At 31.0% G+C, this 17,833-nt stretch overlaps 2 protein-coding genes across 3 annotated transcripts in view; one reads left to right on the top strand and one right to left on the bottom strand.

Moving 5' to 3' along the window:
* ssp6 (PDZ domain-containing short spindle 6) overlaps positions 1-3,778 on the top strand; it is a 39,604-nt gene extending 35,826 nt beyond the window's left edge. For both annotated transcript variants that reach the window (XM_015517516.2, XM_015517514.2), the window contains one exon: positions 707-3,778. In XM_015517516.2, the coding sequence (XP_015373002.2) occupies positions 707-1,647 (941 nt within the window). In that variant the 3' untranslated portion in view covers positions 1,648-3,778. The remainder of the gene's footprint in view (positions 1-706) is intronic.
* Positions 3,779-4,898: 1,120 nt separating this feature from the next.
* Positions 4,899-15,123, bottom strand: LOC107168189 (uncharacterized). Its single transcript, XM_015517510.2, has 7 exons — positions 14,823-15,123; positions 12,395-12,491; positions 12,191-12,255; positions 8,208-8,243; positions 8,021-8,135; positions 5,415-5,479; positions 4,899-5,244 (listed from the first exon to the last, which is right to left on the bottom strand). The coding sequence occupies exons 1-7, from the start codon at positions 14,874-14,876 to the stop codon at positions 5,173-5,175; spliced, it is 504 nt and encodes a 167-aa protein (XP_015372996.1). The 5' UTR covers positions 14,877-15,123; the 3' UTR covers positions 4,899-5,172.
* Positions 15,124-17,833: the final 2,710 nt, after the last annotated feature.

Below are 17,833 nucleotides of genomic sequence, written 5' to 3'. Positions count from 1 at the left end.
CTGTGCAGATATGCCTGCATTCAACAGTCTACTCTGTTCGCTTAAATTTAAATAATATAAAATATTCTGATTGAGAGACTATAAATTATGAATGTATATAATTTCAAATGCTGAACTGCAATGACAATAAATTAAGCACGAAAAAACATTTTTTTTTTTTTTTAAATGTATAGACACTTATATAAATGTACCATCTTGTATGTAATATCTATCATAATGTATAACATACATTATATACTGGAGATTCACTAAGAACAGCTGACCCCTCCCCCAATTTTTTCTTTTATAAAATTCATTTAAATTCTGGTTTTTGCAATTGTTTAAATATATACTTGAAAACTTTATATTTTCGAATTCTATAATTTGTTATATAAAATGGGGGGTTTCGTTTAATAACCAAACTACCGAAGTTTGTATCTTCAAAAGACTCTCTAGTAGTCAGCTAAAATAATGAAAAATATCAAAAATTTGAAAATGTATTATATTTGAGAATTACAAAATCAGATTTGGAAAAACTGTATCATTGAAAAAAAGAAAGGGAGGGTGAGCTCGCTTGATGAATCGCTCTGCAGTATATAAGTGTACACATTTATAATACAAAGTCATTATATCGTTGCTGTTACTATTATTGTTGTTGTTATATATTGTCATGTTCGACACGTTTTTAATCGGAGCAATTGGCGTTGTGTGTTGTGTATGTTCGCAGACTGCAAATCGGAGGGTTCGTATTGCCGGAAGGGACACGATAAACGGCGCAACTCGACCAGGAATGAAGCGTCCGACGAACACAATCCATCGCTGCAGTACGTTACCGGTACCGGCGGTAACCATGGTTACACCAATCTGGTAAACGATCGGTACGCGTCAGACGAAAGGATGTGTCAAAGCACGTCGATCGGCGGGGGAGGCGGTAGCCGACCATCACAAAACAGCCTAACGGAGAACAGCCCAGCGTCGTACACAACGTCGCTGAGCACGGACACGCTGTACTGGGACGACGACCCGATGGTTGCGGGTCAGCAGTCGGCCGCATCTCGGCAGCACTCGGTCAAGTCACAGTCGTCATCGACGTACCGGCGCGACAACTGTACCGTCAAGCCGGTCAAATCGTGGGACAACCTAACCACCAAGGCGTTCGGTGGTTACGGGTTCGGTTACGAGTATTTGGACCGCGACCAGATCGTCAACAATGGCGCCAGCGGAGGCGGCACTGGTTCTGGACAGCATCACATGGTATACCTGCAGCTGAAGAACGTCAAGGGCGGACAGAAACACCACGGCGGTCACCATCACCACCATCATCACAACCACCAACACCCGCAGCAACACGGCCATCAAAACAACAATCAACAACGTTCCAACAACAACGGCCACCATCACCATCGCCACAACGCCGGCGGCCGGATCCGTCACCCGACCAAGTCCACGGAGACGCTGCTCACGCTACCGCCGCAGTACCCGATCGCGGCCATCGAGTCGTCGGCCAGCTGCGAGTACTTGGACGCTTGTTCGTCGTCCTCTTCGTTGGCGGCCGGCGGTTACTTCGCGGGTTACGTCAGGAATAACGACAAGGCCAGTCAGACGGACTGCCGGAGATACGCGGCACAACATCAGCAGCCGCCGCCGCCCGAGGTGACGAGGCTCTGATGAGAATCTCCAACAACACGTTTTTTTATTGAATTATTAATTATTATTATTTTATCGTGTTAAACAATTTTTTTTTTAAATTTTTATTCTTCACCGCGTCTATTCTATATTGTAATCGGGGTTTTTTTTTACGCGACGAGAAATTGTAATATAAAAAATATTAGATTTATCAGCCATATATATATCCCGCCATATAATGAGATTTTGTTTGCATTTATACCTTCGTTTTATTTACGAAAATACTACTATATATTATGTATATATCATTATAAAATCTCAGATTTATCTCTAGTCATCGACATTATGTTATGATGTTACATTAGTATATATATTATTACTATTATCCGAGTCTTAATAGCTACGTTGAGTGCGTTATTTTACTATATTATATAGATCATATTATTATTTATACTATTATTCTAATACCATACGCAATATACGGATCTTAAAATAAAATAAAGTGTAACGCCTCTGTCGCAATGTATTATAATTTTATGTTTGAATTTTTAACTTAAACCGTGAAACAGTGGATCATCTGTTCGTCGTCGTATATAGATGACGTGTCGGTATCAGATAATCGTCACTACATATATAAAAAAACAGTCGTGTCGCGGAAGGCGCTTGCAATGTTGTACAATAACATTATCAGATATTTACTTATAATATTATAATTACGTGTATGATGGTCGATACGCAGGCACATTTCGGATAGTTTTACGCGATGGTCTGCTTTCCGATCGATATCGGTGTGGCTGCAGGTTAATATAGGTATTTTTAAGATGTCCGCGACAGATTTCCGTTCGAAAACACAATATAAACCTAAAATTCAACAATATAATATATATACTCGTCCAAAACGATCGCACAGAAGAACGCGTCCGATACCGAGTGATCAAGGTGAAGCTGCTTAATATAGAAATATTCAAAATCAAAATATTCGTCGTGCGCTATCCCAACTCCCTGCAGTTTATCTATATATATAGTACTAGTACATAATACTATACACTCGGAGTCGAAATAATATCGTTTAGCGCTTATAAAAGCTATACGTTAGAATAATATACTCGAGCTTACCGTGTCCATGCACGAATTTCATATCGTTATTTTATGATAATATACATTTTTAACGCATTTTTACTATTTTCTATCGGAGGGGTCGTCTTGTTTTAACCGCGATAAATTCTACATTGGTGGTCCACTGTTTCACGCGATGTATTGTATTTTTTTGAATTTGCACATGAGTGTAATAATTATTAGCTTTTATTCACTTAGTAAATGTTTTCTTTTTTAATAATCAATTTCGTACTCGATCGCGGTGTAGCTATAACGCTATATATAGCGCGCGTCCATACAAATTCATATACATAATATTATAACACACTCTGAAAGTGGTGTACCAAAAATTCTACACTAGTTCCGAGCCCCAGGTCCACTACTCCTAATATGGTATTATGTATTGTGTTTTTTTCTTTTTAAATTTTATTTTCGAGTGAGTGTAAAAATTGTTTGCTTTTAAAAACTTTGTAAATGTTTTCTTTTTTCGATAATCAAGTCCGCACTGAATCGTACTTGTATATGTATAATATGCATACATTGGGTTATAAAAAGTGTATGAAAAAATAAATGTTATAATGAAAAAAATGAAAAACAAAAGAACCATAAGTTTTCTGTGACTATGATTATAATATACTGTTTGTAAGTTATTTCAAACCATATAGAATAAATAATATATACAATTATAATACTATTTATGTAGCTAGTGTTTTTACGTGATGGATACTCAAAATATATGGTTATAGTTATGTTGATACCATAGCCATCAACAACAAAATTAGATCGAAGATATAATTGTTTCACTGTTTTAATTATAAAAAAAAAAAGAAATGGAGAGAAATTTCGGTAACCTTACAGTCTACGAAGATGCTGACAAAATTTATATTATCTTTATAAACCTAATATAAAATATGTTATTTGAGTAAACGTTCTTACACTCGTATGTGTCTTAATATTGTTCATCAATTATCGATGATTATTGAAAGAGGTAAATAGATTTAGTACAAAAAATGTGTAAATCTTGTCCTAGTTTTTATTAATTGTGATTTCAAAATAAATTTTACTTATAGTGGTTATACTTATTGAAATATTTTAATCCTAAAAATAGTTGTGAGGTACGTCGTTAATCCTACGAGGTACGAATGTACTGATCAAAATATTTCTGCCTTCTGGTAAAAAAAAGTGACACAACTTCTCCGTTCTGAATCTTTTCTCGTATTTCAAATATAACATATACATTACAACAACATGCCCGACAACTATATACCTACTGTAAGCAGAGCGGTTTATTTTTTTTTTTAAGTAGTAGGTAACTGGATCACATAGTATCTATCTTGTAGTATGGATAGTATTATTTTTACTTAAAACCGTGAATATACAGTAATTAATTAAAAGCAAACATTTCAAAAACTATTTAATTTTCACTTGCACAGATGGATTTTTAAAGCAACTAAACAAACCATATTGTTTCAACATTGAATTTGTAAGTAAAAAAAAAGAAAGTTATCTAACGATTCGTGTTAAAATATTAACAATTAGTTAACTTTAAAACTATAGTTAATGCCTAACTTTGCTTGTTTTATGATATAATAGGCACAGACTACATACTTACATTTATTAGCAAACTTCAAAAAACTTTTAAAAACAATGTTATAATAAGTTTGAATGTACCTTAAACTATAGGCTATAAATGATATTACAATTCCATAATTACTTTTGTCTAGTTAGTTAATATAGATGTAACAACAATTTTAATGATTCGGTCACCGTTAATGTTTTATGATTTTCACGATTTCCGTCGAGATAATATAATAATATAAGGACGCCGCCATTATCGGTATCCTGACAAACACTGTCGGATGATTGCGATGAATATTGTCGGCTTACCTATAGATTTCCATTACTCGACACAATAGTCAATAATAATTATTGATTAATAATATTATGTATTATTGTCATGACCGAACTAATGTAACGTTATACTCGCACGCTGGCAAGGTTGAATGTATATATTATACCAAGGTATATGCGACATCATGGGACACTGCGGTTAACTGGTTATTAATCATAAACTATAAACACATTATACGCATTGTCATTCAATACACGATGATAGACGTTTATGGACAACCTATATATAGATGTAGGTAAGTTAGGCATATATATATTACTGGCACGAGTGCAATAACTTACTAACAGCCGTTTAAAATTTTTATTTCGTCGTAGAATTAAATAAAAATAATATGTATATATAAAGTAATATTATAGGCATATAATATGATTTCGTGTAAACATATTTTTTTATGTTTTTGCTATTATTTTTAATTGAAACGTAAAAATGACGCGTACCTACTTAAGTCTAAGTGCATTACACTATTTGTGTACATACATATTTTATAACAATTATTGTTATTATCGTGTATATTGTACAATTTTTTTAACTAAAGATATTATTAGGTATGTATTTTATTTTTATTTTGTGGCTTCTTCTTCATTTGGCATGTATTCTTTCACGGATAAATAGTTTTTGACTATATCTTGAGCCTGTGAAAATTAACGAAATAAAATTACCACCATAAACAGAATAAATATGTATGTTATCATATTAAAGGTACAATATACCTTTCTTCTCACATTGTTATAAAAAAATACTTATATCTTTATTATAGGACTCACGTCCCTTTAATGAATAAATAAATAAAAAAAAAAAATACCATCGGGGAATTCTCCAAGACGCATTTCATAAGCACGTGACCGGCTGTGCAGTGAGTGTTTACTTCTGCAATACAGAAATTTTAAGTCAAGTTTAGGTATATAGTGCCTAGCTCAGAGGTTAAAGTGGGAAAAAATTCCAGAGGGGACTAATGTTTCCAAAAAATTTTAAGCGTTCCATATATAATTTTATGTATAATGTCTAATGTATAAAATCCTAATTTGTTAAAGGGGACGCTTTTTAACCGCCGTCAGAGGTAAGGGGACTGAGCCCTCCTGCGTCCCCCCACTTTAACCCCTGACCTAGCTATAATTAAAGTATATACTAAAATAAGCAGTAATAGGTACTATATAATTCAAAATATAATGCAGATATTGCAGTGCAGTTTTTCCAGTATAATATATGACTAAAATATGACTAATAGCCTTCTACTTTCAAAGCTAGTTTGTAGGGTTATTTATTTATATTATGAGGAAAAAAATGATTTTGGAATCTGTTGAATTTTGAGTGAATGAAATAAACTTCTACTTCCGAAAATAAAGCATTATATTATTATAGGGCTGACGGTATTGAAAATAATTTTCGGTATTACGATATTGATTTCAATACCGGTTTGAAACGTTATACCGAAAAACCGAAAAATTTCGGTTTTGTACAAGGTATGATTAGCACAATATTATTATTATTATTTACATACGCTGTCATTAAACTGTGAGCATAGAAACGTTTTTGTCATTCGACACAATAAATATAGGTAAGTAGGTACGCTCAATCTACGAAAACGCACTGAGCGTACGTACCGCCCGCAGTTGCTAGCTTCCGGATGGGTGACCGGGATTTTTTTAGCAACATATCTTTGCCACACATACACAAACACGTGTTACAACCCTACCCACTTAAAAACCTACGAACAAATACACAAAAATAACTCATACAGTACCACTCCACACCCAATGGCCTATGTTGCCGCGGGTTCCCCTAAAAAACAAAAATAAATAAATATAGGAAGGTCCTACGTCATATTATTTATCTATTAAGCCGCTTTACGTCACATTCGTACGAGCAGCAGATTTCAAACATCCGTTAATCGATTGAACAAAAATCGCTTGTTGTGTGTCAATCAGTAAAGTATCGTATGTAAGTATCATTGGCATATATAATATTATTATGGTACCTACTACCTATACAATTTGATGTTGGCGGGGGATCTGGGTAACTGCTATACTGCATACTGCATTGTCATTATATTACCCGTATTAATTAGGTAAAGAAAAGTAAAATAGTTAATTAAAAACGTACTAAACTTTAATTTTTAAAACATTAACTCATGTTTGAAATCAAATTAAATGTCCAGGGTGTCCTTCGAGGATTTATCCATTGTGATATCTCACGAAATAATGAAGATATCAAAATGTTGGTTTTATAATAAGCTCACAGGGATAATAACTACAATCTATTTATTTTAATGTTTTGTAAAACGGTTAAAAAATATGTTTTTTATTTAATTATTTCCAAAAAATTTACTAGGCGATTTTGTAGAGTTTATTTTTATGAAAATATTGACGCTTCAACATTTTATTTTCATTAATTTCCTGGTTTTAATATTTTTTTAGTTTGAAGAGATAAAATTATGTATATAATATTATAGAATGAATAATCTTTTTAAAATATTATTTTATTATGACTAGAAAGATACTTATAAAGATTATTCAATGATTAATTATATCCAGTTAAAATGTAATATTAAACGAGTATACGAAAAATAAGGATGATCTACTATCAAAGAATATTCGGTGTTACTTGGTGAGGCACACTGAAAGTGTTTGACCAGCCGTAGAGGTAGAAGAACACTCGCGGCGCGGCTTGTGACACAATATATGTTTGACAACACTACGGTGTTAAATAATTCGTAATTTTTCTCGAAGCTAAAAAAAAAATTAAAAATCAGGAAATTATTAAAATAAAATTTTGAAATGTCAATATTTTCAGAAAATAAACTACAAATGGCTATAGTGATTTTTTTTGGAAATAATAAAATATAAAATTTTATTTTTTAGCTTATTACCAAAACATTAAAATATGAAATAATTGTAGTTCTTATCCATATGAGTCTTATTACAAAACCATAATTTCGATATCTCCATTATTTCAGGAGATATTGTAATGGGTGAATCCTCGCGGGACACCATTTATAATCCTTGAATATAGAACACATTTCGTTTTAATAAGAAATACTATAATATTAAATGATTAAAAAAATATATATTATCTTCAAAATAATTGTCTATTTATAAACGGTTTAATTTTATTGGAAATGTTGAAAAACAGAAACTATCCAGCTCTCAAAAACTGTTTTTTATGGAAAATAAATATTTAATGAAAATTTAAAGTATTTACGTTTATTATTTGTATAAATTAAAACTTGTCATCCCTAACAATCACTCATCAGTCGCATCCACCACACTAAATAATGCGTTATATGCTCTATGAGGAATTTACAATACCCAGCACCCCATGTTTTAAAAATCTAGTTGCATTGTCTGATAATATATTATTATATGATTATATTATATAACAATAAAAGAATTATTTAAATATTAATATCACCGTCCATGCAGTGCGTTTGTAGTATGATCGACTCGTTCTTGAGCATTTCGTTGTTCATTAATTCCGATAACTCTTTAAATCTGGCCCAGTTCCACTTGCCGGTATCCGAGTTCATCTAAAAAACGAAATGAATTATCACGATATTATAATGATAAACGCATTATATTATATACAAAAACGATCATACCGTTCCCATTTTCTTCGCCACACACGGTCCGAAGCACTGAAAAAATTAAATAAGTACGAGTACCAGTATTAATCCATCAATTTCGCTGAACTTTCGTAAACAGCAAATATTATTATGTATGCACAATTCACACGATGCTGATTTGTCAGACCGCTTAAAGCTATACAACTGTGTCGTGTTATTTCCAAAAGTTAATATATCTGCCAATCACTTGAAATTTCCCGGTATAGATCGTGCAGGTTATTATTGATATACTACATGATTGCAATGGCTAATCAGAATACGATTTAAGCATTCGACACGACAGATGACGTATAGCAGTGAACTTGCCTTAAACCAGCCGCATACGAACTACCCAGGTTACTGCAGACATGATAATATTTATTAAAACAAGATAAATGGCGTTCGTATATAACAGAGGTATTCAAACTTTTTCAGCACGCGGCTCCTTTGGATGTTCACAATATGTTTACGGCTCCCAAATTATTATGAAAAAATTGAAACAACACACGGATACAATATGGGAGATATAATGTTATATGGGTGATAATAACAGTGACTTTAGTACTAGGAATAAAACTTCAAATGGTCGAATCGTAAGGTGTGTCGTTTTCATTTCAATAATGATTGCAGATAATATTTATAAAATTATACAGGACCTACGTATGATGTTGGTTTTCGGTGCTTTGACGCGGCTCCCTTTGCAAACTCTCGCGACGCCCCTGGGAGCCGCGACGCACAGTTTGAATACCTCTGGTATATAATACAACGCCGATGCAAGTGCACTATTGGGATGCCTTTGGATAGATATATTATTTTACGATGAATTTTTCAGATTATTTTATAAGGAGTTTTGCACCCTCCCCCAGGAATTTTTACTTTGAACTTTTTTTTTTACAGCGATCCGTCAAATATGTGAGTTGTTGACTTACACACGTACAAGGCGAAGAGTAGACTTGAAGAGTAGAATCAAAATTCCGATTCTGGGGCCACACCATCATCAGACCGACACATCTAACTTCAACCGCACCACCGCTCTATATATACCACACTGCTGTTTCACCATTACCATTCATTCACGTTATTAAACAGTTACGTAATTACAATAATCAAAAATTTTTTTTTTAATTCAAAATAAACACTATGTTTTATATTCGTCGAACACATTTATGCATTGATAACGTATTACATGTAAACTCTCTTATAAAGTATAATAAATGATTTATACGTACATTTATGTGAATGTATTTCATTAATGATTGTTTATTAATCAATGCGTTGTCGAATATATTAATAATGTATTAGATGACTGTGAATGGTGGTGCTTGCCATTGGTTATAATAATTTAGAAAAATGTATACATATTGTGTTTACGTAATGGTCTTTACGTGAAATTTTTCCATACATGAACGGATGGCGTGGCGTGGTGAAACAATTGTCATGTAGACAAGGCCGGAGGAAGTGAGGATGTACAGGGCCCGTCAGAACAAACGCATGTTTTTCAAAATGATGCTATGCTCAAAGTAATTTCAGTAAAAAATGTTTTATTATATCAAAAAATGCATACGCATATGCAGTTTATTCATATGTAACAAAATTTAGGTTTTGAAAATAATGTCAGGCATATGCCCTTGAACCACTAAGTAGGGGTGTTGGCACTCGCAAAACGATCCTATCGTGTCAATCGGCATCTGTCTCTAAATTTGTCTCACCACTTGAGTGATCTCGTCTTTCAATTCATCAAGGGTTCGTGGTTTGTATTGGTAGACTTTTGATTGTATGTGACCCCACCAACAAAAAATTGCATATTCTCAAGTCAAGGGATCAAGGAGGCCACGGAATGTCCCCAAAACGCGAAATGAGCCATATGTATGACATTATTTTCAAAACCTAAATTTTGTTACATATAAAAATACTGCATATGCGTCTGCATTTTTTGATATAATAAAACATTTTTTACTGAAATTACTTTGAGAGTAGCATTATTTTGAAAAACATGCGTTTGTTCTGACGGACCCTGTATATGGCAGGTCGTGACGCCTCGTGATCGTAATGATTATAGTCGCATTTTAGTATCCGAAATTATTTTGACAAAATTAACTATTTGTTTATTATTTACATATTAAAATTAATTTGGAATTGAAATGAAATATTTGTTCTTTTTATAATCGTTACTCTTCAACAAAAACCTTTTGAGCTGTATGAGATGAAAACATCTTATATCAGTGGACAACCATTTAAGCACGCCGTAAGAGCATTTTAATCTTTTCGAAATGTTTATAGGAACAATTTTCTATTTTCACATATTTTTAAATGGTCAGTAAAAATGCTTCATTAAGTGAAACAAGTTTCAACACTTTGAACATTTAACCCTTATAAGTTTCTATAATAGTATTTCAAAAATATGAAAAACACATATACATAGCCACTATTTTTTTTCACAAGCATTTTATGTTCAAATTTAAAAAAAATCCTTCAACAATTTATAAAATATTCAATTTTTATAGTTAAGGGGTTGACCATGTTTTAGACTTTTCATAAGTAACTACAATCATCAAATCTAAAAATTATATGAACAAAGAAAACAATCTCATTAAATATAGTTATTTTAAGTCCAAATTTGAACAAATTTGGATATTTAAATGGAGAATAAAGAAATTATTTTTTTTTTGTAATTTAAAAATATTAAACTTAGATACCTACGTGAAACTTTTAAAGTTTCTCAAAATAAATGTTTTTGTAAAAATTAATTCAGTTTACCATTTTATTGATGGTACAATAAATTACTTTAATAACAATACCATAAAATATATTTATATTGTCATTTAGGCAGACAGACAGTCTTCGCTTAAAATAACTTTTCGTATAAAAATGATTTTATATCATTGAATTCAAATTTCACACACCATTACACAGGTCCACCAGCCACTATCCACCCGACGCTTAAGGTATAGGTACAGCAAAGCGGTAGGTACACATCACTTGGTCATAATTTTACTATTATTATTATTATTATCAATAAATTGTAGCTTAATACTATAATCTATGAAATAAATAAAACTTGGTGGAAATACATTGAAATTATTAGTTCTTTTCATTTACGTTCTACCTTTACTATAATTTTAACAAATTCTCTACCTAATTAATACCTAAATACCTAATATATGATGATAATAATCGGATATTTAATACATTTGTTTTTAGACTAAACTAACATTATATGTATTTGATTTACTTTTAAAAGTTATTTTAGATCTCGTCATTATTTATTTTTTAGTCATTAAATATAGATATTAATTATATAGATATAAATATTTGGAGTCAGAAATCTTGTATACCCTGGGTGTAGAGTTGTTATGTATATTATGGCCATAATGCGGGCAAAGGATGGTGTATCAGTTTGGTGGTGGACGTGGTGGTGCCCTAGAATAGATTAATACATTTTTTTTTTTTAAATCAACTTATCCTATAACTAATAATAAAATTAATTTCCTAGTATAATATAAATTGAGGAATCGATTTTCGTATGCAATGGTTTATCATTTAATTCAGCTTTTACACTGATACATTACTATAAATCTATATAACCATTGATTATAGAGATATAGAATAAACTTGTTTATTAATAATCTTGTTTATCCTGTAATCAATGCTAAATAACGATAAAGAAGACGAAAATTTCGAAAAAATTCGAACACTCGAAGACGACACCTACTTTATTTATAGCAGAGTGGTTAACTATTTACTTTTGACTCCCCTGAAAAGAAAAAAACTAATTACTGAATCTAATTTCCTTCCGCAGAAACTATTGATCTTCAAAATGGGTAAATTTAAGCAGTTTTTGTCACAAAAGGTGATGAATATATGCACAATATTACACACACATACGGGCTCATCGTCGTATAGTTATTACATTCATTGCTTCACTTAGAATCTAAAATTTACTATTTAGCTAATACTTAAAAGTTGAAATATATACACACCTTACAGTTATCGTACTTCTTATCATTGTGGTCTTTATCTTTCAACAACAATTCACCGCAAACGTCTATCGATCAGTGAACAGATAATATAAAATAATGGTTTCATAATTATTGTAATTCTTCGCTTTTCGATTCCTTAATTTTTTTTTTTCGAAATTTTTCTAAACATATAAATAATAACATAATAAAATAGTTATTACCTACCAGTATTTATGTCCAGTTCTTGCATACACGTATACATGTTATCAAACATGTCATTTATGATTTCATTTTGGTTGTTATATTTTTTTGCAACACTTTCCTGAAACACAAGTCGTTTTTAAAAACGTATTATATTATACGTATTTTAATAATATCATGTATTGATGTCGGTTTGATTTTAATTCGGTATTATTAGTCCAGAAAAAGAGTCTGATTGGTTGTACATGTACCGGCTAATTAAAAAGAAAATATTGATACATATAAATGTAGTATTAATGTATATTTATATAGATACAGACAAAATGTCATTCTCAACTTATTAAAAACATAAGACCATATAAGTACTGGATATAGTAGTAATATATACATTTAAATATTAAATACTTTTTAAAATTTATTTTTAATTATATTTATTTAAATCGTTGTATTTATTTTTTCGGTCTATTGTATTATATTTACTAGTTGAAAAAAATTTAAAAAAGTATGTTTTCGATGTTTTGATATATTTTATCTGTGAGTTCCTTTATAGTTTTTACAACAGTAACTAATCCGGTCGGCAAAGTAATTTTTTTTCATATTCCGGATATTTTTAATCTCCTATTTTTAAGAGTAACTCTGAAAACTGCTCTGCAGTCCTGTCTCCTTTTAAATGTACTCGCATATTTATGGTCAAAGAAACTTTTTCTATTAGAGGCCACAAATATGAAGACTTGATATAGGCTGCAATTTCATTAGCTCGAGTTCCTCTTGGTACGACTGGAAGAGTTTGTCGAAAATCTTCAGTCAGTAGTACCATGACTCCTCCCATCAATAAATTCGATTTTTTCAGATCTTTCAGACAGTTGTTTAAAGCTTTAAATCCTTTCTTATGAGACATTAGACTTTCATCCCAAACTATGAACTTGTATTTTTTAAGAACTTTCTCCGAATTTAATTGCTTATTAATATTGCACGTTGGGGTCTCGATGGTGTTCAAATTGAGTGGCAACTTGAAAGCAGAATGAGCAGTTTTTCCTCCATGTAAAAGCGTAGCACCGATTTCTGATGATACAGCTGCAATTGCAATCCCATATGAGCTCCTTACTTTAGCCAAAAGTAGATTGATTAAGTGAGTTTTACCGGTTCCACCAGGAGCATCCAAAAATATACATTTTCCTAGATTTAATTTGATGCTATTTAATATTTGTTTGTAAAAAAACCACTAGCTGAGTTCCTCAGTCAATGAGTGTTCATTTTGCTTAACAATCTCGTGTAAAGCAATTAAATTATAGCTTGTGGTCCATAGACATACAGGTCTATCTGTACATCTAGCACGGCAACGCTTCTTACTTTTATTAATTAAATTATCTGTGACACTAACGTTATTACAAATAGACAAATCACTCTCTGAAGTAAAAATTACATTTTCTGTAAAATTAGGAATATTAGAAATAGATAAATAAACATAAAAATTCCCACTATTAATATTTCCGGTTAGACGCAATCTTTTTACTGGGAATGTATTTACACCAAATTTGGCATAAGGATTATTATTATAATAAATTTCAAACACATACGAAAAAATATTGCCAGCTGCAAATATTTCGCAGTAACCACCATAGACAGTAGGATTTTCCCAATCACGAACATAACCCTCAGCAGTGGAAAAGTTGTCACCATATTATGAATTGTGAGACATATTAGCAAAGGTATTCGTATTCCAATTATCAAAGACATACGCAACAATTTTATTTCGGATCTCCTGGTATCTTTCTTGAGTGTTATAGAAATGAAAGGAAATTGAACGGAAAAAGCAGGCACCATCACCAATGATTGGTACAACTATTTGAGATGTCAACATTCTATTCACAATAATTTCTTCAATAGATGGAATTTTTTTTTAAATTAAAGTTAAAAAAATAACTGAATAATAAATAATATCTTATGCCCAAATTAGCTTGTCCAATCCGTTTTGCTGGAGGAATCATATTAAGTTGGGGACTGGCAAGTTTGAGACTCTCAAATTCAAATAGTTGGTTGTGGTCCCTTGCTTCGTGGTATGTTTAATACTAGGTCATTATATGATCGATTGACAAATTGACACCACTGGGTGGGCATGTGGGAGTGGGGTCTTCTTGGGATATCAAATAACCATGGGTGAGACTCGTGTGACCAATTCGGAGTATGTTAATGATGGTTTTCTATTTTACAGTTTGAGTGGTTATTCGGTCAATGTAGGGTTGTTTGCTTAATTTCATTTAGTTTAGCATTTTGTGTGGACCATAGATTTTGCCAAGATTGAGAGGTGATAAGTTTTATTTTACGTTTTACATTTTGAACGGATATTTTTTTGACATTACCTGAGGGGGCTGTTAATGCTGTTTTTAACTAGCATGTCATCTTTTTCTATATAATTATCATACCTATATTATAATATTATATTGATACTCACAGTTATCACCGAAGTAGCCGTCAAAAGGCAAATCAACAGAACTTTGGTAAACATATTTGTATTGAAATATTTTATTTCACATGAACATATATAATAAGCAAATAAAATTATTCATCAATGAACGCTGAAAAATAATTATTCTCGTTTTATACGCATTGCACCATTTGACCGGAAATACCACACTTTATTCAAACAACATTTTTGATTTTATCGAAAATATCTGATAAGGTAATTTAATATTATCTGAATGTATTTATAACATTTATTTTACTTAATTTATTTACCGGATGTTTTGTACAACATTGTCGTTTAGTTTATTGAAAAAAATGTATAAACCCAAATTACGTAAGTTCTATGTACTTTCATCATCCGCATAATTAATTGAGTTTAAAAAAATGGAATTAATATTCCATTAATAACTAATCGTTTTCTTACTAAAGATATCAATATTCCCATGTGGCCACTCCAAGTTATCAACATGATCAACAATTCCAGACTTAAAATATTTCAAATAAATATAAAATGAATCAAATCTTAACTAACTCCACCAACATCAGTGATCCTGACTTAGTTTCAACGTCTCTCGAAAGCCACTTGAACGACTCATCACACTGGTACTCCAACTAGGACGTCAAAATAAATTAAAACAAATCTGTATACACTATACCTTCGCTCTCCGCCACAGTCAATATCTTTCAGTACATATAAACGACAAGCTTATCCTAAACTCCGACACAGCCAAATATCTTGGACTAACCTTCGACAAAAGCCTAACATGGGCTAAACACATTCATACGACAAAATTAAAATTAAACCAACGTTTTTTACTCACTCAGGCCTATTATTGGCAAGTCCTCAAAACTATCCCTCAAAAACCAAATTCACATCTATAATCTCCTTCTACAACCCTTCTGGCTGTACAGTGTACAGCTCTGGGGCACTGCCAAAATATCAAATACAAGAAAAATTCAAGTGTTTCAATCAAAAATCCTCAGACTCATAACTAATGCTCCTCCTTAAATCTCAAATCCTACTCTTCACACAGGTCTTCATATTTCTAAACTCACCGAAACAACCAATTTATACTACTCCAAATTTAAAAACCCCCTTCAAAATCAAGCTAACTCCCATGTAAAAAATTTACTATCAATCTCCATCCCCGGGAACTCTCCCAGAAGACTCAAGCGACAATGGCCCCCTGATCTTATAAACTAAATAAAGAAACATATGAATATCTAAATATCTAAATAAGCCACACTGTATTTAAAGACATTATGCTTATTGTACATTTTTTTTAAAAATAGATTATATAAATTCTAGTTTAATAATTAAAAATTAAAAATTAAATAAAAATAAATCTTAACTGACAATATTGAATCATTGTACCTACAATGTATAGGTATAATTAACTGAAAAATATTTTATTGACAAAGTAATAGGTGCAATTAAAAACTTAAAAAACTTCAATGTTTTATAATAGTATTTATACCTATTACCTATACATAAAGTTTGTAGGTATACGATTATTATTTTTAAATAGCTTTAAAATGTAAAACTTTTAAATTCATTAAGTTTATTATATTTATAATTTTCTACTACACTTAAAAACAACGATTTAGAGTGTAAATTGTATCCTTAACAATATCTACATAAACCTTAATAAAAATGTTATTAATTTTTACATACTTTTATGAATATGGGGATTCATCTAAAATTAGACTCTCATTTATTCAGAAATCACTTAATGTTTTTAAAAATTAACTTGTTTTAAACAATTTTAAGTCGTTACTAAACAATATTTTTGGAAAAAAAATAAATATATTTTTACTATTTTTTAGCGTTAGGTAAAAATGTGTGAGTTTTATTTAATTTTTAATCACGAAATACATTTTTAATTTCATATTCCGAAGCTGAATATTATTTGAAGTATTTCGATCTATGAATATCAAATTTTTGACGAATAAATTATTAGTTTATATGTATTTAAGTATAAGTTTGATGAGCGGAGTGGCATCATAATTCTTTGTCGATAGTTAATAAAATCTGATATTTATGTGAACCATATGAGAAAGGGGCTAATCTATGAATCTACATTTTTTCCATTTAAGATATTATATGTTGAGAGACATTTTACCATTCACAGCGTTCTTCATATAATATATTTTGTAGTATCTGTTTGCATACATCTAGCTCGATAGCATGACGTAACTTTAGATATACCTATTATAATATTGGCGAACAAATACAAAATAATCTTTCAAATGTATAATATACATTTATATTATATTTAATTTATGTTATAATAATTTATAATACAGATATTTCTTTACACTTTATACATAAGTACCAAACGGCCTTGTGGGATATTTGTGATAAGGAGAGTATGACGTGCAACATTCATTTGTTGAAACATCGCACGGAATGTCAAACATAATAATTATGTTACCTAAATTATTTAGGTATTATGTTATTTAATATATAAAAATAATCGAGTGCAATACATTATTATATCTATGTAAAAAATGTCAAACCATCGCCAATGGAACTATATAGGCGTTATTTAAAATAATAACGAAATGATAAGTAGCTTATTATTGTTCAGATAGCTGCAGACCTTCGTTTGAATATTATTATCAGCATTTCTCCTTGATTTTGTTATTTCATTTGTCAGTAAATAACCCATTTATAACATGAAATGATAATCATCACTGTTGCGTGCGTACAAGGATCACGATCTGGGTGAAAGATAACAAAAAGAGGAATTGTTTGAAAATCGGATTTTATTTCAGGTTTATTATAATATCAGTACTTGCTTATTTTATCGTTTTATGTGTCCATTTAATTAGTGACATAGCCAAAAAGAATGAAAGAGTGGCAGCCATCCCTGACACTTCAAGAAAATTAAGAAATGTTTTCAGTTGTAATTTGTGTGCAACCTACCTACCTAAACTAAAAACAATTAGAAATATATATAGTATATATAATACATTAGAAATATAATATCCGGTCCA

The sequence above is a fragment of the Diuraphis noxia genome, unplaced genomic scaffold, assembly GCF_037042655.1.
Source record: "Diuraphis noxia isolate RWA-SAM2 unplaced genomic scaffold, SU_Dnox_SAM2 contig0002, whole genome shotgun sequence".
Taxonomy (NCBI): Eukaryota; Metazoa; Arthropoda; class Insecta; order Hemiptera; family Aphididae; genus Diuraphis; species Diuraphis noxia.
The sequence above is the reverse complement of the archived record's forward strand: the minus strand, read 5'-3'. Positions and strand labels throughout refer to the sequence as shown.